The sequence below is a fragment of the Rhipicephalus sanguineus genome, chromosome 4, assembly GCF_013339695.2.
Source record: "Rhipicephalus sanguineus isolate Rsan-2018 chromosome 4, BIME_Rsan_1.4, whole genome shotgun sequence".
NCBI lineage: Eukaryota > Metazoa > Arthropoda > Arachnida > Ixodida > Ixodidae > Rhipicephalus > Rhipicephalus sanguineus.
The window spans coordinates 176937581-176963569 of NC_051179.1; the positions used below are offsets into that span (position 1 = coordinate 176937581).

The following is a 25989-nucleotide window of genomic DNA, read 5'->3' on the forward strand; positions in this document are numbered from 1 at the left end:
GATTGTCATGTACCACCTGTCATTTAAGTTCGTCACACAGTGTCACGCCAAACTTTGGTATATCTGAGGCTAGCGAAGCGGCCGTAAGCAGACCATGAGCGTGGCATGTCGATCATGCCATACATGCCATGCATGTCATGATTTTCATGTTACCACCTGCAATAATCAAAAAATAAAAACGGCAGGAGGTAGAAGATGAAAGCTGCGATGAAAAAATCCGTAAACAGCGGGTGGGTGCTCGAGCCAACGTTTCGACAAGTGGACTTGTCTTCTTCAAGGTTGGAATCAGCCTTGAATTAATGTTACCTGCAATAATGTTCGCCATAGAGTCATGTCATGCCGTACAAGTTTTAGTATATATCATGCCAGCGGAAACGGCTGCGAGCGCACTATGAGCTCATTGTGTAAGTTATGCCGTAAATGACATGCATGTCATAACTTTCATGTTGCCAGCTGTCTCTTATGATTGGTGTACGCTCATGTCACGCCATACGAGTTTTGATACATATTACGTTAACGAAACGGCCGCGATCGCAATATGAGCGTGGCAGTTAAGTCATGCGTGCATTACATGCATGTCATGATTTTCATGGTAACACCTACATTAATGTTCGATAGAGACATGTCACGCCGTACCAGTTTTGATATATAGAAAGGCAGCGGAACGCCCGCGAGTGCACCTTGAGCGGGGCATGTAAGTGATGCCGTACACGACATGCATGTCATTAACTTCATGTTACCACCTCCATTATATGTTCTTCATAGACTTGTCACGCCATGCCAGTTTCGGTTTATATCAAACCAGCGAAACGGCCGCGAACGCATCATGAGGGCGGCATGTAAGTCGTAGATGACATGCATGTCGGGATTTTCATGTTACTACCAGTCGTTTATGTCCGTCATGCAGTGATGCCACGCCACACGCCATACAAATTTTTGCACATGTAGCGAAACGGCCACAGCGCATCATGAGCGTGGCATGTAAATGATGCCATACATGATATGTATATCACGATTTTCGTGTTACCACCTGCCATTTATGTTCGGCATACATTCATGTGAGATCGTACCTATTTTAATCGATGTCATGTTAACGAACCGGCCACGAGAACCCCAAGATCATGGCATGTAAATCATGCCGTTCATGATTTGCATGTGACGACTTTCACGTTACGACCTGTCATTTATGTTTATCATAAACTCATGTCACACCATACCAGTTTTGGTAGATATCCAATAAACGAAACGGCCACGAAGGCAGAAGGTTGTGGGCGGATAGATAGATAGATAGATAGATAGATAGATAGATAGATAGATAGATAGATAGATAGATAGATAGATAGATAGATAGATAGATAGATAGATAGATAGATAGATAGATAGATAGATACGCTCAAAGTAGCAGAGGTTCGCTAAGAAAGGCTTCGCATTTAAAGCGTGTAAATAGCGGTCTGGTGTGTGCTTTTTAGTGTTCTCCAGCTAAGTGACGGATAGCTTTCTTTTGTAGTATACGTAATCTATTTATGTTTGTTTGTGTCGTGGTGTCCCGCAACAAGAAAAAGACTAACTAATTTGAGACGAAAATAATGCATCATAGAGCTGTAGTTTGACACTACTCGGAAGCAGATATTGTGATTTCGCGAGTACACCTATGGTTTTAGAAATGTTGCCAATGAGATGGTGGATATGAGTATCCCACGACAAATGTTTAGGAATGTACACTACAAAAGTTTTGACACTGTCAACAATCTCTATGGCAGAATTGCCCGAAACGAAAGTCTCCGATAATGAAACGTTTTTATGGGGCGGAGAAAATATCATGGCATTTGTTTTGGTTACATTTATTTGTATGAATTCAAATTGCACCACGTGCTGAGATCATCGTTGATCTAATTTGTTATGTTTTGTAAATTCTGCAAATGGAATAATAGCGTCGTACCATTTGCGTATAAGACATATTTGGCTTTGTTAATAATATTTGTTATATCACTTACATAAAGATTAAACAGTAAGGGGCTTGAAATGCTCCCTTGTGGAACCCCGTATTTACATGCTTACATGAGGGAGCACTGCCGTCGCGACAGTTACCCTTCATGTCTTCAGCCTCATGTGGATCCTTGTAGCGGAATATCTTACTGTGATGAAACACTATAGCTTGTATTTGTATTTTTCTCGCTAGGCAGTGGAAAATACTGTTTTTCGCGTACATCTCCTTGAACGGTAGGACACACACTTTCTAGCTTACTGCACGTTGGTGCACCGCCTTGCTTCCGAACTGCATGTTTGACAAAAGGTGACCGCGCCATCTGTGTGGGTCGCACCAGAAGCTCGATCACACACCAATACGAATGGAGCGGTCAGATAAATTGAGTGAACCACACCGTATTGCGGGGACCCCTGGATGCAAGCGGCACAGATAGAAAACAAGGTCGTCATTTCTGTAAGAGAGGTCGTGTTACAAAGCCGGTTTTGTGCTTGTCTTTGCCCCTCGTAGCAAAATGTGTCATATGTCAAAACCGTTAAAACACAGGAAAATCTTCTGAGCCATGAAGTGCGAACCAATAAAGAAAAGCAACGTGTGGGAGCGAGCTAGTTGGTATCCTACATTGTCAAAACATTTGCGCAAAAAGTACACAGCGGACAAAAAAGCGACGAGGACAAGCGCTAACTTCCAACTATCATTTATTAAAGCAACACACAAATATATATCTCTCACATGTGATCACAACCATATCAGTCAAACTAAAACCAAAAAGCAGCAAAATTACGCAGGTGGATGATATGGATGTCATTTGGAACGTAATTCAAGAAGACTGCCCTCAAATCACATTGTCTGCGGCTACTTATAGCCGCTGGTGTGAGGGATTCATATGCGTATAATCGATACTTTCAGTTGCAGTAAAGAGATGTTGAGCTGTTTGTGCGCGTATATCTCTGGGAACTCATCCTTGCTGAGTAAAAGGGAAAGAGAGAAATGAACATTATTCGGAACAGAGACAAGCCTTTGCAGGTGGGCAGTCTTCTTAGAGCAGGAAACCATGGACACTGATCATCTCACTGGTCAGGTAGATCAAGTTACGGGGCGAACTTGAAAGCTGGGCTTCCGAATGTGCTCGAGTCAACTACCTTATTTACCGCCGTTTTACAAGCCGCCGCGATCACTGTAGGCTGCCATATGATAAGTAAGGTTGCGCAGGTTAATCGGAGACTAAAGCGGGAACCTTTTTTAGACCTCCTGGCTGGGCACAACTAAAACACTCGACACGTCTGAAGACTCAACTCACGGCAGCTTGGATATGGAGCAGCGGCGATGCTATTCGTTTTCAAAGAAAGAAACTAAATTACCTGAAACAGGAAGAGCGTTTTATCGGCCCATAAAACGTTTACTGGTTCCCGCCCGTATTTGCGTCGCCGATTACGTAAATCTCAGGCCAGGCAGAAAAAAAGTCATGACAGATTGCTCTAACGTTATAGATCCCCAGCTGAGCGGTAGCTTCCTCTGCAATGCTGGAGCGCAAAGCGCGAAAGCGTCGCATCGGCAACCCTCACCGCAAAGAGCCATACAGTGCGTGGTCATGAGACACGGAGGACGGTCTTCACAGCAAAATCGTAGGAAAAGCTTTATTATATAAATGCGTGGTTGCTGCGTTCAACTAAAACTTTGCCTCACTCGTTAGTTTCCCAGTCTACAGCTGACAATTACCACTCTCAAAAGTGGGGGGGGGGGGCACCGCCCCCCTAACTTTTCTCAGTGGGGGGGGGGGGGGGACTAGCGCCCCTTGCCCCCACCCCCCCAGGTAACTACGCCTATGAATGCGTTTTGCAAACAGGCAGGAACAATTCTGCGCTTGGCCAGCTTGTTTTGTGCAGAGACAAAAGGCAACAAATGTTTTTGCCACGAGGCTAATACCTCCAGAATACATGGCTACTCGAAAAGCCTCAGGTCCAAGAACCTCAGGGATTCGCTCTCGGGAATATCGTGCGTAAGAGTAAGCGACTTTAAGCACTCTTTGAACAACTCCAACGCCTGCTGAAGGGAAGATTCAAAGGCTCTTTCATCGCAATGTTAGCATTACAATGTTAACGTATTAAATATTATGGAAATTGCAGCATACGTTACCTGTAACATGGGGGCGCGGGAACAGAGCGTGCACAAAGCCACGAGCCTCCTCAGCTCTTCATTAGCCTTCGCGCGCATGCGGCCAAAATTTCCAACGAGTCTGAATGTTCGCTAGCCAGCATTTCATACAATTGGTTATTCAGACGCCCTTTAATACGGCGACACTGACCGCCCCAACCAACGGGCAAATAATGAATTGACGAATAACTGCCGCGGAAAGTCCCACGTAACCTGCAAAAGTCTGCCTTCGACAGCACCCGAGGTTTGTAAAAATTACGGGCGATGCTTAGAACTTTATAAGAACGTGAAGTCGAAAGCCTGCACGCGTTCTGTTGATCTGCTGTTAAACTTTCTGTTAAACTGTCTGCTGAACTCTCTGCTGCTGTCTGCTGTCTGCTGAAATGTCTGCTAAGTTTTTATACAGATTTATCGGTACCAGAACCATAATGTTGTCTCTGGTAAGGTTGCCCACACGTTGTATACCATGGCTAATGAATGTTATGAAAAGGACTGAATTAGCGTTTATATTTGTTCGCTGTTCTTGCTTTCATGTCATAAACCTTATACAATAATTTGACGCTTAGAAACTAAATAGTCCTGACTATTTCCTGGTAATTAAGATGTTAGCGTATTAGTAGCAGTTACCAGATCTTGTTGGTGAGTAAGCACATTATGAAAGCCTGCCACTTATTCGAAGAAATTCACGGCGCTAATATTGCTCACATATAGCTACGGTAATATTTATTGTGCGTCTTATAATTTGCTCCGCGAATTTCTTTGAATGCTACACTCAACACCAGCCAGGTTCCGCTAGCCCTTTTCAGTTGGCAAAAAAACGTTCACTAGGTGCATTTACTACCTTGCTAGTCAGTGCTGGGGCAAAAGTTAGTTTAAAATTAATAGCTTTGCCTCTGTTTTAGGAGAGTAACAGACTTGTGGCATGACGAGGCCACCATTCGTATTGCGAAATCGCAACTAACAGTACAACATGCTCCAACGCACGCGAGCGCGCGTGGTCGTTCCGATTGTAGAGGAGGCGACCTTCGACGCTCAGACCCTTCTGCTATACAGGAGCGATCGTTGCTAATAAGCTTGCCTCTTCGGCAGAACACATGAATAAAGAGGTACAGTGTTGCACGCACCGCCTTGTGCAGGTTGACAACTCCCTTCTGGACCTGGTTACCGAACTCGCTCCAGATGAGGTCCAGGTGCTCAGCTAGCCAGTAGCCGATGCCTTCCTTGACGAATATGTCGTGCAGGCAACAGCACGTAGACGCCAGCTCCCGGTCCGCGGTGCGCAACACCTTCTGAAGCTCACACTCCATGATCTCGCGGTGCAGGATGGCTGTGCGCAGAAGGTGCACGTCCACCTGGTTTGGTGCAGAAAAATACACTCAGATTCACCTATCAGCTTCATCTTTTTTTTCTACCCGCTGTGGTGGCATACCCGGCGGAGTGCTGCAATGCGGAGCTCGAGGACTGAGGTTCAGCTGCCGGCTATGGCGGGCGCATTTCAATAGGGGCGAAATGCTGAAACGCCCGTGTACAGGGCCGTAGCCAGAAATTTTTTTCGGGGGGGGGGGGGGGGGCTTCAATCATACTTCTGTATGTTCGTGCGTGCGTTTGAATGTGTGCGTGTATATGTACGCAAGCAAAACTGAAAATTTTCGGGGGGGTTTGAACCCCCCCCCCCCCCTGGGCTACGCCCCTGCCCGTGTACGTATATTTAGGTGCACGTTGAAGAACCCCAGATGGTCAAATTATTCTGGAATCTCCTACTTCCGCGTTTCTCATAATCATGTCATATCGGCTAAATCGTGTTGCCGCTGAGCGGCAAAGTGTCCTTTTCTGTGCTTTATATTGCGCAAACTTCAGTTGTCACGAAAGGCGAGCCAGCGACGCTTCGGAGCGTTGTGAGTCACATGTCGCTGGATTTTGTAAGTACCTCGGCAACCCGTTCCATCTGCCACCTAGGTCACGTGGGTTATAAATGAAGAGCAGCACCTGTGATTCAGGAACTCCTGTAGTCAGCTTGAGAATGTAGCAGTTTATAGCAGGGCACCCCGTATCGGTTTGTGCAAACAGACGGAATGGAGCTAGAGTTCAGCACCGATTACAGAACCGCGTTATGCGCTTCGGCTAGGATTTCAGACCAAAGATCCTGAAGCTTAAAAAAGTTTTAGTGCAGCCCGTACAGCCGTCAGTCGCTCGAGTCGTAATATGCGCAAGAGCTGTTCTCACCTAAATGCAGCCAATTTACGAACGCACTAGCATCTGGCGGCGCTTTCCGATGCGAGATACGCCGACCTCCAAATCATTGTGACTCTTTTGGTTCGCAGCATATTTCTGTGGGTCACATGAAAACAGAGCATTGACAAGGAGTTAGCACTATTTTGAAGCATGTTCTCGATTCTCGTTGTCATAACCTTAACGAGAGAAGACGCCTGCGTTGGGAGGTAAGCGCAGATATTTCGTTCGCTTGGTGTTTGTGTTTGCAAGCATGCAGAACCGAGTGTTCGAAATTCACTTCGATATTATGATTATAACATATTGATAAACTGCGTGCTCGCGCTTACGTATGACGAGCACAGCTGACAGAGATTTTGCCATATAATATGTGCTAAAAGACATCGCAGTTATAAAACAGATATGCCACACCATCCGGGATGTAACTTGCTCATGTGCGGCGAACACGTATAAAGAGGGAGAAAGAAAGTTGCAGAGAGGAACTTTAGTTCTGTTATCACTGGTCAGAATTATGTCGCCTAATTCGGCAGTTGACGGAGCTACTCCTGATATGCTATTTCGCTCGACTAAAACTAAACTGTCCCTTTACATATACAGGTGAGCAAAAGCCACACACTGTTGTGTATGATATTAGGGGCGTAGCCAGAATTTTTTTTCATTTGGGAGGGGGTTATACCCCTACTCCCAAATGAATGGGTGTATTTATAGACATGCAAAATTTCGGAGTCTGAACCCTCTCCCCGGCTAAGTCATCGTATGATAGCTCGTAGCCGGATACCAGTTAAAGGCGTTCCCGCGTAGTTAGACAACCAATTCAGAACACGTCGTCATCATCAGTGCAGGACGAAGGCCTTTCCCAATGATATCCAAGCGACACAGTCCTGCGCGAGCCGATTCCATTTTATGCCTGCACATTTCTGAATTTTGTCGTCCTATGTGACCCTTTGCCACCTTAGGCATCATCTCGGTATCCACTCGAACGTTCAAACTGGCCGTCTGTCCATCTGAGGACGTGACCCGCCCAGGTCCTCTTAATATCTATTAGGATAATTGTTACCCCTGTTCGTTCTCTGATCCACCCTGATGTCTTCCTATCCTTTAGAGTTACGCCTATATTTTCTTCGTTCCATGGCACACTGGGTGTTCCTTAGCTTCTTTTCGAGTTTTTTTGTTTTAAGGCGTATGCCTCATCAAACGCGAAAATTGACCAGCGTTCCTCGTCGTCGTTTCCCGTCAGCGGCGTCCACACGAGCGATGCAAAAAATCATCACGTGATGACGTCATCATGACGTCACAGATCACCCAAACTAGTGACATTATGACGTCATCACATGACACAGTAGCTTGGTCAAAGGTGGGCCGACCACAGAGGCAGTGCAAACGCGTGTTAGGTGCAGAAAGCATTCGGAGGGTGGCGAGGCAGGGTGAATGGAAACGACCGAGAAGAAGATGGCTTTCGCCTTCCAGTCGTCTTAGGGGAGTGCATAAGGGACCCTAGGAGCTTTCTCCAGGTTTCTGCCCCGTATGTTAGAATTGGCAAGGTACAATGGCTGAACACTTTCCCTTTTAGTGACAGTGATAAGTTACCGGTCCTCGGTTGAGAATGTCTACCGTACGTGCACCAACCTATTCTTCGGTGGATTTCCTTTGCACGAGTACGCTCCCCTATTGATATTTGGCCTAGATATAGTCGTACTCTGCTGCTGATTCAAGGGACCGGCTGGAGACTATGAATTCTCGCTCTGTCGGCGGACCACCTTGCATTACCTTGGTCTTCTGCATGGTCATCTTCAACCCTAATTTGAAGGTTTCTCTGTTTTCTTATAGTGCGCAGCTTCTAGGCGTACGTTCCTGCGTTGAGACGCCTCGCCGTAGTTGGCGGCGTAACCGATAAAGCGAACGAGGACGAAACAGAGCGAAAGAGAGACTGCCCCAAGGAGTTTTACACCATGAGAGCCAGCGAGCCGCTGAGTAAGCGTCTGCAATGACTCGTGCCTGCTCGCGCTTCTTGCGGCAGCACAACGCATGCCTCTCGCACACGGGCACGAAAAGGTGGGTTGACCTGCGCAGCTTGGGAGATGTGCGTTGGTCGAAGGAACACTTTGTGCGTAGAACGCTCCAGCGGACTCCTTTATAGTCGGGCGCAGCGTTCGCGTCAGCCAGCGGCAGCGGAAGTTGGCGACGCCAGGTCCACCACGTTACCTTGACGCAAAAACCGTGCATTCTATACTCCCACTCGCGCCGCGTCACCTTGACGCATGTGCATTTACTCAACTTATCGCAAAATGAAAACACCTAAACAGCTGCGCTCAGAAATCGCATTAGGCAGTCTCGTAATCGTCGGTAAATTTTTTTCTTCAGTATTTTTTTTTCGAATTCGTTACCGCAATTGCTGAAGAATGTGACGTCGTGTGCAAAGCGCAAATTTTCTAACACATTCTGTACTAACTTTCATTCCTATTTCGTTCCAATTTAATCGTTTGAATACTCCTAGACAAGACGTGAATAGCAGCGGAAAGATTGTATCTCCCTGACGGACCGCTTTCTCGATTGGGATTTCTCCATTCTTGCTTTTCTTGAGGAGGCACAGAGTAGCTTTGGAATTTCTCTATATATTGGCTATGGCCAGGCCCGTAGCCAGGAATATTTTTCGGGGGGGGGGGGGCACTTGCTGAAAACCGTGACTATTCGAGCAAATCACCTATTTTCATTATTTAATTTTGGTAAAAACACCTGCTTCACCAAAATTTAGTGGGGGGGGGGGGGGCTCTACGCCCCCCTCTCCCCTTGCTACGGTCCTGGCTATGGTATTGACATATGTTTCAAGTGCTACTTGTCGACGCAACGCCTCAGGAACCACTGGTATCCCTACAGAGTCGAATGGCTTCTCGCACTCTATGAATGTTATAAAGAGGGCTTGCTTTGTATTCGGCATATTTCTGAATTATTCGATTAATCACATGAAGGTGATCCACGGTAGAGTACCCTGTCCTGAAGCCAGTTTGTTCTCTAGGCTGATTAAGTCAAGTGTTGCTCTTATCCTATTCCAAATTATTTTCGTGAATATTTTCTGCGATGCTGAAAGAGGACTTACCGGACGGTAGTTTTTCAACTCTTTAACGTCTCCCTTTCTGTGTATCAGTAAAATACTGGCGTTTTTCCAACTTACTGGTACGTAGGAATTTTAAGGTATATTGAGTAGAGTGTTGCAAGCTTCAATTTTAAGTCTCCTCCACCTTTCATGAAATCCGTTGTTATGCCGTCGTCCGCGGCCACTTTCTCGCTGGACACGCCTTGTAGAGCCTTTCTAACGTCATCGATGGTTACGCTTTGGACTTCGCTGTCATGTTCGATTTTGCTTTCACTCCAAGTTGGGCGATTTACATTTGAGCTGTACAGTTCTGAGTAAAACTCGCACCGCGAAATACTGGCCAACTTGCCGGACGTCCCTTGCGTCTGTCGGTAGTGGCGAAATAATTACCGTTGAGATTTAGCTCAAGTTATATGCAATGTGTTGAGAAGGCGTACACCATAGCGTTAGCGTGGCGTCGCATGCAAACATATCTGAATTCTAGCTGGATGCACACAGGCAGAAGGTGCGCACCTCTCTCAGCGACATAAGCCACTGTTCTGAAGCTCCGTCGTACTTCTGGTACAGAGCGAGGAAGTTTCCCGCCACGTGGCGCTGCGTGATCCACCAGACCTCGCGCATGCGCAGCAGCAGGGGCAGCAGCTCGTGTGCTAGGAAGTCCGGTCTTGACGGTGCACCACTGTGGTGGTTGTCCAAATGGGAGAGCACTTCGCTCGCGTTGGTCGACACCTGCTCCCCCACGCGCTGCCAGACACGAGTCACCGCCTGCACAGCGGCGGAGCAATGCATGACCCTTAACCAGGCCCGTAACCAGGAATATTTTTCGGGGGGGGGGGGGGGGGGGAGGGGGGCCCACTTGCTGAAAACCTTGAATATTTGAGAAAAACACTTATTTGTTTATTTATTATTTTTGGTAAAACACCTACTTCGCCAAAATCTTTTTTTTTTTTGGGGGGGGGGGGGGGGGCCCTAGCCCCTTCCCCCCCTGGCTGCGGGCCTGCCCTTAACGCAAAACATCTGGCTCCGTAATTCGTGGGAGTAGTCGCGGTGCATTGCGTGAATCATTGTAGCGCAAGACAACGAGGCGTGCCTATGCTGGTGGGGCCCATGAGTCCGTGGTGAAATCGTTCATTGAATAGACGCAGTGAATGTTCTCGCGTCACCTTTTTACCACCAGGTGATGTCTGGTAGCATGTGCGAACATGATCTTATTGTGTCGTAAAACAGCGATTGATGTTGGCTGCATAGAGGGCCCGATCTCGGGCTTATTGCAATACAAAACCGACCTTTACTGGTGAGAGACCTGCAACGCAGACACACCAAACCACAAGCATCGCGAAAGCAGGCAGAAAAAGGCAGAAAAAGGAATTATGCTATTTATCAAGCGTATTTGTCGCGTTGAGGATATTTCGGAACGGTTCGTCGTTTTACTACGCATTATATAAAGCAGAGTCAGCAACCATCACACCAGTAGATGTGGTTCAGATGGGCCTGCATATAAATTGGTTTGAGTTTCATATTAGTATCTTTAACGAAAAGCTTCTGAAGCGACAAGATCTGGCGAGATATCGCATTTACTTTTAGGAGAGGTTGTAAAAAAATTCTTTCCATTTGAAAGCAAAGGCTCTTCTGCAATAGCTGAAGGCGACGAACGTAAGTCTTGGAGGAGCATACGTTCGCTGTACCAAGCTTCTCGACAATCTGAAGTCACGCCTTCTCTCTCTCTCTCACTCGACACCCAACCTGTAGGGTAGAAAACTTGAGAAAGTCCCACTACCTTTCCTCTCTTTCTCTTAAAGGCACGATGGCTTGTCAGCACGAACACATCAACGGTCAATACGGTGCACAGCCAAAAGGCAAAGCAAGCATGTTTGGCAGCAGTCGTTACCAACCTGCTTCAAAGGAATTCCATGCACTCACCAAGAAAACTTTCCTGCCTCTTGCACTAACCTAGCAGTGATGGTTGGGCACTACTGAAAAGCTATTAGAAAGAGAGAGAGACCCGTTGACTCATGTTCACCCGAGTACTTCGGTGTATGCTTGACGGCCGCGCAAGAGACACCAAATCGCGTAATCATCGCCGTGTATTCGCCAGTTATTACCTTGGTAAACTCGTGGAGCTTTCCCTGCCGCTTCCAGCCGAGTTCGGCGGAGCCCCTCTCGGTGAGCTCCTTGAGCACGTCGTGTATGTTGTGCAGGTTTCCCTTCCAGTAGGTCTCGAACACAGCCTTTGAGTGGAGCACGTAGTCGCGGTGCGAGCAGAGAGGCTCGTGGTCGCCGACCGACTCGAACGAGCCCGACGTGCCTGCCGGGTCCAGGTGGAGCGGCTCGCCATGTTGGGCGCCCTCCCTGCAACACGCAGGACTCACCGCTCACAACTGGCTGCTTGAGTGAACAGGGCATGTATGCTGTGCCTTAGGTGATGCACCTCGGGACCTCACAGTGCAGCTCGCACGCTTGGTCATTTCGTACGCAGTGGATTCGGCCTTCCATTCCCATTATTCTTATTTTGCATTTTTTGCGAGACAATGGATTGCGCTTTCGTGACTTCATAGAGATGCGATGTAGTGTTGGGAATATATTCGTCTGAAGGTTGAAGCTGGTTGAATAAAGGGATAGAAGTCCCGGCCAAGGATCCTTCCGAACGCGCAGCATGATCATTCTCTCTCCTGAAAGTCTTTTGCAGTTGATAAAGTTGCCATGAATTACGAGAACAAGGATTTTGCAAACACACTTCAAAGGTTTCCTACAACGGCATTTTTGAATTATCCTAAATTTCAAGCGCCGAAAACTTTTGGTTTGTATATTGCTGGTAGCCATTTTGACGGTGACATATTTGCATAACATTAGTCAGCATAATATGATATGCATACTGCGTATTTGCATATGTGCTGTGCTGTGCTGTTTCATCCCACCAGAAGTTATTCCACTTTTTTGTTGCAGAATACTTTTCATACCTCCGTGGGTTGCGAAGACGCCGTTTCGGCATCTAATATTTGTGATAGAATGCCCCTGGCTGTATTGGTACTAACTAAAAAAATCTGATGACATCGCCCTGTTTTTTTTTTCGTTGCATAAATCACGTTACAGCCATTCTGTAACCAGCTGTTTATTTACTTCATAACTGTCAATAAATTTTTATAGCTCATAGGGAGGCGCCTACAGGCGAGGCAATATTTTGACATGCAAGTTTAATTAAGTATATAATATGTGTACCTGTAGATTTCAACTAACAGACAAGAAGGCCAAGGAAAGTATAGGAAATGTTATTTGCAGTAATTATGATGTAAATGTGAAGAAAGTAAAGTGAACGAAAAGATAACCTAAATTCTTCACATTTACATTATAATTACTACAAATAACATCCCCTATGCATTCCTTGGCTTTCTTGCCTTTTAGTTCTAATTATTGTTGTGTCTAGAAAAAAAACGAAAAAAAAACGAGCCCTTAAAATTTCCCTTCTTTCGTTTACCTGAAGAGCAATTTTAAAAGTCATAAAATTCATAGAAGATGTTACTGCTTCTCATAGGATACGCGACAATTGAAAAGTGTCGTCACAATATCTAGGAACAGTTTCGCAGGAACTGAAACTATTGTGAGAGCACTGCGGCGTCACTATCGGCACTTTCTTGAAAGAAAGCTGTCGTACCCTTTGTCGAAATGGGCCTTGTCCCGGGACTCTTTCAGCGGCGAGGCTGCGAAAACAGGCGAGGTGAGTCGTTAAGCATCAGGCGCGAGTAGCAACGACATCCCCTATGCGTAACACTATCAGTTAGAAATAAGGATATTGTGCTGTTGTCTGTGGCTCCGCATCTTATGCCTTGAAATGTTCGGACGCACAAAAAAACACCGACACAAGATGAACGACGAGAACTACAAGTTCACCTTGTCTGCGAGGTTTAGCACCCTGATTTCTCAAAATCTTTAGGTTTACGCAATTTACGCAAGTTTCTCTCATTCCCTGTTTTGTGCCCTCTGACACACAAACTTTATATTGATGCTGAAGTAATGCGGCTCAGGCCTGTTGCAAATGTAGGCGTTATGTTGTCAGTTAGAGCATACTTTCTCTTTCGCTAGTTTACTGTTTGGTCATACTTGACTAAGTACATGCACATGTGCTAAATTTAACTGCCGACATGACACGATTACTGTACGATCCTTTATTCAATGCGGTGCTTGTAATCAGTACGCGTGACAACTGTATGATTTCTAGTGTTGCCTGGGAAGGCTATGGCACACGGGAGGGGTATCCACTGCTCGGCAATTAATGATGATATTTTGGAGCTTTATCTCTGGTCAGAAAAAAAAACACGTTTTTCGTTCACGGAGTTGCAATGCTTTTACAAAATTGTAAATGGTGATTTGAAGGCCACAAAATACAAGAAAAGAAATACGTATTAACCCTTTGTATCCCAGCGTCCACATAGTGGAGAAAACGTATCATTGAAGTGGGATCATGCTAGCCAACACATTGCCTTAAAAATCGATCTGAAGTGTTGGCATTACTTCAGCATTTCATAAAAACATCTATATGTGTCAAGTTCTGTGAACAAACAGCGGTAAGTGCGCACAGAACCATAGCGTTCCTCTCAAGTCGCGTGTAGCCTGCATTTTTTTATACGTTCATTCCACATTCGCAAGAGTTTTTAAATTATTGTGCCCTACTCGGAAAAGGAAGGGTTTATCTTGTTTTTGTGTGACTTTTGTTCCACTGCGAGCGACGACAGTTTTGTAAGTTGAGTTGTCGCTGCGGCGTCCACGCTTGTGGAGGCAAGACATACTGAGTTCGCGCAAGAAGCTGATAGAACGCCACATGGTAGTAGGACCCGCTTCACTGCCGTGCGGCTCTGCACAAGACATTATCTGCAGTATAGCTAAAAATAGGCCTTTTATAAGTCGTTTAGAATTTTTGTGCTTTATTCGGGACGTGGATTAAGTGATGAAGATATACATGGCATAGTTTTTCAGCTGGCTAACGGAAATGAATGTTCCGATTTGGAGAGCACCGATAATGAGCATGTTGAAGCAGAGCAATCAACAAGCAAAGGCCTCTTGAACAATGCTACTGCTGATGATAAAGGCATTCGGTTTGCGCGTAACCATGAACGCATCGGTAATGATGATCGACGATAACGGTGATGACAAACACGTTGAAGTACAGCTGTGGGCAAGCAAACGGGCCTTGAGTGGTGATAATGATGGTGATGATGAAGGCGTTGAACATGAGGATTAACGCGTTTATGATGACGACAATGAACGATGATGATCAAAGTGTTAAATCACAGCCGTTAGCAAGCGGCCACGTGACGTTTATGATGATGGTGATGATATTAAAAATGAACCCGTTGAACTGATGATGAAGGCGTTGATTAGGGTAAGCAGTCATGATGACAATTATAATGCATTGAAACAGAGCCGTTGGCAAGCAAACTTCCCATGTACAATGAAGAAACATGATGAACCCCGTGTAACTGGCGTTCCCAGCGTCCACATATGTGGACACTTGTTTTCTTATAGAAATAACACTAAAATTTCCAGGTATTTGGTTTATTTCCACTTTCGTATGTATTGTAATTGCATATACGCAAGAAAATACTTGCGCAACTGTATTGACCATGGGATACGAAGGGTTAAACGTCATTTAAAACGAGCGCAAATGTCAAGCACAGGTTTCCACATGTGCTTAACTCACCGAAAACTGACATCTGCTCTCATTTACGAGGATAGTGAGCTTATCAGTCAAGCAGTAAGCGTGCAGTATCGATTATTCACAAGCTTGATATTGTGTAATATCCGCATATCCGCTAAAGGTTTTGTCTATGATAATATTATACTCAATACTAAACAGCGCAAACTCGGCTACAAGGATAATATAAGGAACGATAGCTAGCTACGCCGTCGACCATAAACACTTTCAAACACTACACGAGAATGACACGGGCTCTCTGTTCATGTAACGTTTTAAATACGATTAGCATTTGTATGCCTAGCCCGACAAATTACGGATCGCTGGACGATCCACCTTACTATATGACGCCACATGACGCCACATGACGCCACGCATGAGTGACGTCAGTGTAGCACACTGACGTCACTCATACGTGCGCACAGATAAGAATGTTCCAACGGTGGGATTTGAACCCCTGGCCTCTTGTATAGAAGCCGATGGTTTAACTAATACGTCATAGGTGCATGCCTCCATAGGCGGATTAGAACACCTATTAAGAATGACTGCTTAAGTTCGGAGCACGGTTGTGCGGAGCGACGCAGCAGCCCCTCCGCCCACACCCTAGCCCCCCCCCCCCTTCACCTCACCTCTCCCCCTCATGGGCGTTTCGCGCGACGAAAGACGGCCGGCGCGTTTCCTCTACGCTATAGATAAGCGCTCGTCGACTGCGCTCGCAAGCTTTCGCTCGCACAAAGAACTTACGACGCGCGGAGCGATGTTATCAATTTGTACTGTATACGGGACCACATGGCGGCGCCGACTGCCAGAATGCGCCGGGACTGCGGTGAAAGCACCAGGCGTACAAATCTCCTCCCTCATTAGATAAGCGCTCGAGCACGGGCGACCACATCCTGTAGCTTAATGTACAGGTAGGAGACGAACTTTCCAGCTTTTCAAGCGTGCCCTTCGCGCCATCTCGCAGGTGATGTGAACACGCTGAAGCCCCTCCGAGCTCTGCGTACTGCCTACGGTAAATGGCGTATATAAATAGCTCGCCGTTAGTAAACTTGAGTACGGACGATGCGAGGCCGAATGATCTAACGCGGCGCGCTGCGGAGCGAAGCTCGCAGGTTCGAATCCCCGGTAGCGTGCTTGAGAGAATATATATTTATTTATTTAAAATTACCTTAGAGGCCTCTAGAGGCATTTCGTAAGGGCGGTAATACAAAAAAATGTTTATATCGTGTACAGTAATTTGAAAACAAAAGGAACGGGCACACACATATATAGAAACGAAAACAAGTTGCAGTAACATATGGGGCAACGTAGTGAACACTACGTTTGGTGGTGTACAACGAAAAGAGGCAAGAGAAAAATACACTCTGAACCGCCACAGCTCAATGCACAGTAAAATAACATTAAAATTCGAACAATGTAATAGCAGAATGTACGCGACATAACTTGGCTATTACAAAGAATTATTTAACTAAATTGCACACAAATAACAATAAAGGCAATGAAAGAGCAATGTAATAGGTATGGTATGAAGCATTATTTTAACAAATGTGTTGTTAGTAGATGCCTGAAGTTTTGGTGGTTACGCTCGGAAGCTATGGTGTTAGGAAGGTCGTTCCAAGGGTGAATGGCTCTTGGAAGAGCACAATAGCTCCATGAATTAGTCTTCCCGTAAACGCGCATAGTCATAACACTATTGTAGTCATAACAACGTGCAGCCCTATTTTGCGCAGATTCTATTTTTTTATTAGATGTTCCTGATGGGGAGACCAGACGGCTGCTGATAAAATCTCAGGTCGTACAAATGTTGTGTCAGCTAGTTTAGGAATATCATTAATAGAATGATGTAACTTGCGACGTACGTAGCCTAATTATCTGGAAGCATTGGCGCATACGTATTCAATGTGAGTTGACCACGAAAGGGTAGACGTCGGGTAAACACCAAAATGTTTATATTGCGTATCATGCAATGTACATGGGTTATCTTAATGTACAAAAATGTAGATGTAGTACGCTTGGTGCTAAAAAAGATGCTTTTTCATTCAGAAACGTTAAGCTTCATTAGCCAAATGTTACACCAAAGAGAAACAAGTTATAGATCTCGCTGGAGGACTTGGTGATCATCGTTAGTCTTAATAGGACGACAGAGAACGCAGTCATCTGCAAAAATACGCACTTGTGAGGAAATATTACTCGGTAAGTCACTAATGTATGTGCATAAGAAGTAGTAACGGCCCAAGAGCGCTTCCCCGTAGTACGCCTGAAGTAGTGTAAGAAAGAGGAAAGGAAAAATGATTGACTACTGTGAATTGTTGACGATGGCACAAAAAATTACGAATCTATGTTAGGGTGAGAGATTCTCGTTTCAGAACAGATACTTTCAAAATGCAGCTTTTAAAAAAATCTAGAAAAGCACAATAAATTTGTAGATCCTCGTTCATGTTAGCATGTAAATGAGTTGTTAATTCGAATAATTGTGTTACGCATGAGAAGTTCCTACTAAATCCGGGCTGATTAGTAAAGAAAAATTTCTTAGTATCCAGGTGGCTGTAGACATTGGATGCAATTATATGTTGCAGCATTTTACAGCGGATTGATTTCAATAATATTCCAGTGAGTATTTTTCAGTGAGTACTTGTTACCTGACTTATGACGAATTATTTTTATATATGTGGCTTTTATATATGTGGCGTTTTTTTCTTCAAAAAGAGCCAAATCCAAAAACCGAAACTGCGAAATTTCACGGGAACATAAAGCGTGCCTAAGTATCTAACTTCTAAAACAGTTGGAATCAAAATGGGGCAATTCCTGATTGTAATGTGAACTCAAAAAAGCAGTTTCTAATAAAAAATGAGCCGAATGCTGGATCTGTTTCAATCAAACTGAGCCACATTCATTAAACCAGCGCTGCGTCAACAATCATGACCAAATCAACAAAGATTGTCTCATGCAATCTGTTTCATTTGTGTCCTCTTTGCTTTTTATCGTGTGTACGTTCCACAATTAGTTTTTCTAGGGCGAGTTGGCACTTACTGAAGGACATGATGTGTAGGGCAAAACTCGAATATAAAGAGTAAGAGGCCGACTTCACTACTTCTTTTTGCCTCTCAGCGTTTCTTTTCGAGGTTAGCGCTACAGTATCATGTCCTTATTTCGCTACAAGACGTTATATTTGAAGTAAAAGATATATGAAGTGAAGATATTGGGCACCGATCTATTCCTGGAAGAAGAAGAAGTGGTCGGAAACGGCACGCCATAAAGCCAGCTCAGAAGAAGAAGAACTAGAACACTTTTCAAGGCCTTACTATAGATGCCAGGAACAAACAAACAAAAAAAAAACACGCTGCCGACAGTCCAGAATAGTGCGCCTTTTGCCAAGAAAGAACACTCGCTCTTCAAGTCTAGTCATCGCCATTACGCGCATGCGGCGGAGGACGGCACCGACGGAAGCACAAGGATGATGTTAATTTTATCGCAAAATATTGCTATACCGTACATTTGAATAGTTTTAGACTTCTTTTACGCGCTAATTAAAGTCCAAATGAAATGTTTCAATCTATAGGGGCCAAATACAAAGTTTACTCCTGAATACCGACGATAGTGGGCTGTATAAATTTAGCCGCAATATATATTTGAGGTGTATAGGGGGCATGAATACACTGGCAAAAAATTGTTGGAGACCAGACGGTATTGGCAATAGCAAAAAAAGTGCGTTTTTCTCAGTTTCAGTTAAAGTGCATTCGGCTCTTTTAGAAAAAAAAAAAAAACGCCACATATATACATACATATACTTATATAGAACATGACGGCGACGCCGACAGTGACGGCAAGAAACCACCGAGAGGGTGCATATAATTGCTATTGCATAAAAAGAGAAGCGACGATATAAAGTGTGCGGCAAAGTAACCACACTGGATGGCTTTCGCCTTCGAGTATGTGTATCTGTTTATCCGTCTCATCCGTTTTATTTGACGGCTAATAGACGGCATGAATAATGTATCAGACGTCGTCTTCATCATCATTTGGTATCGATTTAGAGGAACACACGTGTCGATATAACCAGCTCACCATTGACGTCAAGGTGTCCTTCAGCGTACGGGCTGGCTCCCGAACCCCTGCGGCAGAGTCTGCGCGCCGTGCTGAGCACGATCGAGTTGGTGCGGGTCTCACTCTTCTTGCGCGCCGATGAACGGAGCAGGCAATCGCCCACCGCCGACAGCGGGTCCGACGAGCGTCGCGGGGCCTCCTCCATGATGTTCTCTGCGCCAAAGCCGAGTGCCCCTAAAACACTGTAGGGCGAGCGAGATGCACCAGCACCGTTTTTTTTCCACATGCTAATTGTGATACAACTAAAGACGACGCAAGCAATATGTACACATTTCCCATTGATTTATTAAGGCGAAAGCCTTCTATGGCTTTGAACGAAAAGTCGGTATGAGCGTGAACTCGAGCGTTAGCAACGTAACCAAAATGGAGCACGGGCGTTCCCTTTGTCCTTTGCTGCGTTCGCGTGACCAAAGAAATAAAAAAAGTGGCGTTCATGCGACAAAAAAAAGCGCAAATATCACGGGACTGCGCGAACTGCGCGTTCACTTCGCCTTTGGAGCGATCATGCGGCAAAACAAAAACAAAAGCGAAGCGACCTTCACGTGACAGAACAGCCACACCGGATGTATTTCGCCTTCGAGTCGTCTTACGGGAAATGGCCCTGGTGAGTTTTCACCATCAGAGCATCGATATTATATAATAACACTACGTGGTATTTTACGGGCCAGAACCACGACACGATTACGAGGGAGGCCGCATTGGAAGATTCACGATTAATTTCAAGCATTGGCTGTCGTTTAACGTGCCCCTAAATTGAATAACATGAGTGTTCTCGCACTTCGCCCCCATAGAAATGCGGCCGCCGTGCCCAGAAGCACTGGCTACGTAAACGAGTGTGCAACAGCACGTCTAGAAAAGGCTGTCAACTACGGGCACAACTTTACCGTGAATTTCATATAGCGATTGTGATTAAGTGCGATATTTTTTTTATGGTCACTGCTATTAGAACAGACATACATCATAAAAGCCGCGTATATAGCAATGAGGAAGCGAAATAACAAGTCGCGTTATATACTACATTAAGGGATAAATCCACATCTCGATGGGAAGCTCACACGACTGTTTGGCCTGCAACTCTAAGCAACAGAAAGGTTTCAGAATTTTCTCAATAATTCTTCGCAGAGTATATTTTCTTAGCTAACCTCAGGCACTTTGGCCGTATCTATCTATCTATCTATCTATCTATCTATCTATCTATCTATCTATCTATCTATCTATCTATCTATCTATCTATCTATCTATCTATCTATCTATCTATCTATCTATCTATCTATCTATCTATCTATCTATCTATCTATCTATCTATCTATCTATCTATCTATCTATCTATCTATCTATCTATCTATCTATCTATCTATCTATCTATCTATCTATCTATCTATCCGCCTACGTCTGGGTGCTCTCATTGTCGCCTCCTCAAGTTGGTGTATACCAAAATTAGCATGGGAAGGTATGATGATTTGACGAATAAGACTGTCGGGTCATGACATGAATAACTAAAAACACCTGTCGCATACGTCATGAAATCCTTTCCCTCACTCACGTGTGGCACATACCCGCATATCAGAGTTCATGTTATTCGGGTGTCATCAAGAAAACTGCTCGGAAAGCGTGGACGAATGGAGACAAGAACAGCACAGCTACTTCTTGTGTCAGCAACTATATCGGTCAGACCGGCCGCCGTCTCAACGGAAGCTTGAACGATCACCGATTATCTATGAAAGGACAACCGCCAACTAACTTGTCACTGCATTGTCGTGAGTGTAATTGCAGCCTGGATTTCCGAGGAAGCAGTTTTTGCGAGGCATAAGGAACGTATGACTCGTGAGCTTGTTGAAGCTTACTTTATTTTAAAAGCCGGAGATAGTTGTGTCGCCAAGCCCTCATTGGCATTACAAAAGCAGAGATTACCTAGCTTGATGTGCAAATGTAGAAGTTTTCTGGTTTTTGAACAGTTCTTGTGTCTTTCTTCCTTCATATTCTTCGTGTTTTCAGTAAAAGTTTCAGTTGTTAGTATACGCTTGTGCTGTTCTTGTCTCACGTCGTCCACGTTTCTCGCGCAGTTTTCTTGATAATGGAATACCAACTCGCCCAACAGTCGATTCTTCTAAGTTATTCGGGTATGTGCCACGGGTGATTCACAGTCTCAATGAACACATTAACGGCGAAGGCTTCTATGCGCTATCTAATCCGGGGGCTTCTATGTGCTAATGCTTTTCAGAAAACCCGGCGCAGTCACTTCGTCCTTGCGGCGTTTGCGTGAGCAAACACAAAAGAAGCGGCGTTCACGTGTATCGGCCTGAAGTGACATGACTACACGTGCGCCTCTATTCAAGAGGCGCGCGTGCTGCGCGTTCGCACGATTAAAAAATTCACTAGATGCCACGTACCGTGGGAATCGGTGTTATGCGAAGTATGCGCGCCACGGTGCGCATGCTTCGCATAACACCGATAATTGGCCGCTGCGCCCCCGCGGTAGAGCGGGCAGAAGGCAACGCGGTCGGTCTGAACAGCCGCGCGCCCTGGCTCTCTGCTTTGAAAATCCGCTTGGCCGCCTGCGTGTTTTGGTGTGAATGTGCCTTTAAAGGAACACTAAAGGCAAATAACAATTTATGTCAGAGTGTAAGCTCAGTGTATGACAACATCTAAAACGGCAATATTATCAACAGCAGTGCCGTACTAACCGAGAAATTAAGCTAAATGTATCACACGATGAGCGCCACGAGCGGGACATTTTGAAAATGATCCCGATGACGTGAGAGAGTCCAATTACAATTAATCACTCGTAATCAAACTAGCTGCAATAAAAAAAATAACCTTCTGTGCATCAAGAGACGTAATAAAATGCTACTTGTTCGTTTCTGTTTGATTCATGGAAAAAAGAACCTCTTTGGCGTTGCCATGGGGAACTGCGCTTCGCCCGGTGCCCTGCTTCGCTCACGCGGTCACGTCTCAGTGATAGTTTCGGTATCGCGTACTGCCGCGTGTGTTTTGCGCGCTCGTGAAAGCCGCACTGACAGAAAGTTCGACAAAATACCGCATGCATGTGTTGTTGCCGGATGCCCGAATGGTGCACGCCGCCGCGCAGTAAAGGCGGGCAACGTTGGGCACGGCAACAGTGACGTGAGAAAAACCGCTTTCAGGCGGGCGATTTGAAGTGCGCTAACGCGATGCGGACCGCTAAAACGTGATTTTATTTCAAAATAAGCACTTCCTTGGCACAAAAGTAGCACTACGAGGTTTCTGGAGCGCTATTTCAACAATCAACGTTGACTTAATATTTGCCTTTAGTATCCCTTTTAGAGCGTGCCTTTAAGAGCTCACAAAAAGATCTTGAGCGTTTTCCGCGGCGAGATAAAATTTCTCTTTTGTGCGAGGGAGAAGATGTAACGAACACGACACGAGCGCGTGATGAAAGAAGTGTTTTGTCAACGTCATAAAATGACGTGATGTAGAAAGTCATCATCATCATCATCATCAGCCTGTCTACGCCCACTGCAGGGCAAAGGCCTCTCCCATGTTCCGCCAATCAACCCGGTCCTGTGCTTTCTGTTGCCACGTTATACCTACAAACTTCTTAATCTCATCTACCCACCTAATTTTCTGTCTTCCCCTCACGCGTTTACCCTCTCTTGGAATCCAGTCAGTTACCCTTAATGACCACCGGTTATCCTGCCGACGTGCTACGTGCCCGGCCCATATCCATTTCTTCTTCTTAATGTAGAAAGTACTACTTCCCAACCAATCACAAGCAGCGCCTCTCGCCCAAGCAGTCGTCTGCTAGCGTTTGTCGTCTTCTACGATAGGAGCGTGCAGAGGGGGTTTCGCCTTGGCCCCGCGATGATTTCCAGGTCAAGCTGACGCTTCTGAGCACAAAATACATATATGAATGATTGAAGCCAACTTTAATTGATATTCTCACGCCAAGTTAAAAGACAGTTACTAATCAAAGTAACATGGATTCGGCAAACGTTTGTTTATACTCGACAATCGTGAGCATTCGCACATATTTTCGATGTAATTTCAAATTACTGACGCCATTTCTTTCCGACTGCTTGCCATATAAACGCGTTCCGTTTGGGTTTCCGAACAGTGAAGGGCGAAAAGCTCAATTTGTTTGTGACTTCAAAGCGTAATCACGCACATCTATAATATGCTGTGATTTGCAATTATACGATACCACTCTGGATCGGCCCAAAGTGCATAGCGACAGCTGCATTTCGGAGATCGTGCCTATTGGACAGTTAAAGCCATTCCAACTAGTCAAGTTGTGGAATCACATAATCGGCTTTAATAACGGCTAACCGAAATACTCCGCTCAATTTTATTTCCAATAGCTGTGCAGCTTGGTGTGCTCTTCTGAACCTCTTTGGTGGTAATTTCGACCAATGCTGCGTACATCATCATAAGTTGCTTGTTTCTTTGGAGGAAGTAGTACGCAACACAACAACAAAACAAAAAATGTTGACCAAATACCAGCGCCGCTTTCGACTTCATCGACCATTCAGTAGAACTTCGGTTTTAATCTAACCACAAGCCTTCGCAGGCATAATTTTTTGCCATTAACACCCAATAAGCTTCTTTAATTACTGCGACTCCCATCTTATTGGACGACTGCGAGTGTCAGTGCTGTCCATTCTGTACAAGCGAAACAACACACGCAATTCAAAGTGCCGAAATAAATTAAAGCGTACCAGGCGATCATCAAGCAACCTTACATGACCGTGAATTAGCTCAAAATCAGCCACGGCACCCAGATACCCGCTGCGACTGCATGTTCTAAACAGTCATATTGTTCGCAAGAGTGGTCCGGACCACTCTTAGGATTTTCTCGTAGCCACGCTGTTTCTGCGCGAATTTTGTGCTTCATAAATCGACTTACGAGCCTATATCGGTGACGTCACCGAATATAGCAATTGCATCACCATCCGGACATGTTCCTGGACAGTCGCAGCGCGCTTTATCGCAGCGGCCGATGTGATAACGATGGCCCATTGCGACGTTTGTTTCGCTTCGTGAATCGACTTACGCGTCAAAATTTCTCTTACGCGACAATCTGCTCGTAAGCGAGTTTTGTGAATACGGTCCCAGGTACTTTCAGGTCACGAATGGCGTCATAGCATAACTTACAGGAAAGTGGCTAGCGCCCCGTTTTCAGGAAAGTAAACACAAGCAAGCCCGATCACAGTTATCGCTGTGCGAAAAAGATAAGGTCTTCCTAAATGTTGCGTAGACGCGCAAAATCTCTCGCTCCGATATCGAGATCATGTTACCAACGAAGCGTGACAAATCCGTCAGGTTCCTCTTAATGCGGCGGATGCCATTAACAAGGCTTACCTCTGATATTTTAGATACGTCTCAAGACGTATTCCAGCAGTTAGACATGTCGTCTAACTGCTGGAATGACAAAGCTCCATTTGATACGTAGAAGCAGTTCAGGTTGACATGTTGCAGCTGAAGGTTGCGAAGGTGCGTTGGCATGATTCAGGAGAAGAGAAGGTGCCTGTGGCTTGCTAACCATTGTTCTTTTCGTCGGTATATTGTGCAGCACATGCGATAACGTGCACACAGGACCACGAGGTGCCGTGTATAGCGCAAAGAGCAAGGAACTTTCTATCAGAGTGCTCATCGAAATAACAATGAACTTAATATGCCGTAAAAAGTATTTAAAAACAATGAACGCTACAGGCGTAAAAATGAGTGCCGTCAGAGTTCACGGATAATGTACGGAATTGCAGCTGCATTGTTCGAAAGTTTACGCATACACACCGCATACAGAAACTCGTGAGAGGCGCCGTCTCTGGTAAATAAGCCTACGAAATATATCACTAAGCGCGCAGGAACCGAATGTGCTTTGTTTACTTGACAGGTCAAGATAGGCTAATGGTGTGTGTGTCTGACAACGCCGGTCCCGTGCCATCAACAACCATTGCAAGGCATGCCACATGCCGTGTTGGTGCGTGCACACTGAAGTGGCGGGCAAAGGGACTAGGAAGAGCGAACAACAAAGTGTAAGCTGACGATGCGTCCCCAACCACTAGGAATCCTTCCCCGTAGTACACGGAAGCTCCTTGGGAATGCCACCGAGGCCAGCAGAGGCTACCGAAAAGAGGCAAAAATGGGAAAATCACGGCCGAGCTCACCGATGACGACGCGAGCGTCCCGGCGCGAGTCGTCCAGCGCAGGCCTAGAGGCAGCGCCGGCGTCGTCGGCCGAGCCCGCGCTGAAGGACACCTTGAATTTTGCGCAGAACGCCGGCAGCCGGCCGCTGTTGAGCTCTGTCAGCGCGTGGGCCAATATGTCCATCGCGAGTCCCTTGGCTCGGCTACGTATCCGCGAGCGCAGCGCGCTGTCAAACACAAGCGCCGTCCCGGCCTGTTTTGGCGCGAAACGACATGCCGCGAAGGAGCACAGTGTCGGTAGTGTCCTGGTAACCGCGCTTGAATGTCCACGATAGAAGGGCCTCGTAGGTTAGGCGCCACTGCGACGGTGCAACGCCTTCGCGGGGCACTGCCGCAGTGGTTGCATTGTAAATCAGCTGTTGCAGAACGGTGGCACATGCCCACTGAGGTGGATTGATGGTGATGATGGTTATTGTAATGCTTATGGATACGTACTGGCCAGCACTCGCGGCACTGCATAGGCGAAGAATTAAGCGCCGCATACAAAAGAACCTTTCTACTTCTTGGTCGGAAGTTATGTCCATTCTTTGTGGACATTTGTGATGGCCACAGTAGCAGA

General features: G+C 45.7%; 1 protein-coding gene across 1 annotated transcript; it reads right to left on the bottom strand.

Annotated features, from left to right (window-relative positions):
- Positions 1–3925: 3925 nt before the first annotated feature.
- Positions 3926–25554, bottom strand: LOC125758353 (uncharacterized). Its single transcript, XM_049415430.1, has 7 exons — positions 25392–25554; positions 19210–19401; positions 13108–13153; positions 11561–11807; positions 9972–10223; positions 5263–5490; positions 3926–4030 (listed from the first exon to the last, which is right to left on the bottom strand). The coding sequence occupies exons 1-7, from the start codon at positions 25552–25554 to the stop codon at positions 3926–3928; spliced, it is 1233 nt and encodes a 410-aa protein (XP_049271387.1).
- Positions 25555–25989: the final 435 nt, after the last annotated feature.

Coding starts and splice junctions, on each gene's coding strand:
- LOC125758353 (XM_049415430.1), bottom strand. CDS start 25,554: ATGGACATATTGGCCCACGCGCTGACAGAGCTCAACAGCGGCCGGCTG. Junction 11,808..13,107: donor AAGGCCCATTTCGACAAAGG/GTACGACAGCTT, acceptor TGCGTGTTGCAG/GGAGGGCGCCCAACATGGCG. Junction 10,224..11,560: donor AGCTCCACGAGTTTACCAAG/GTAATAACTGGC, acceptor GCCGCTGTGCAG/GCGGTGACTCGTGTCTGGCA.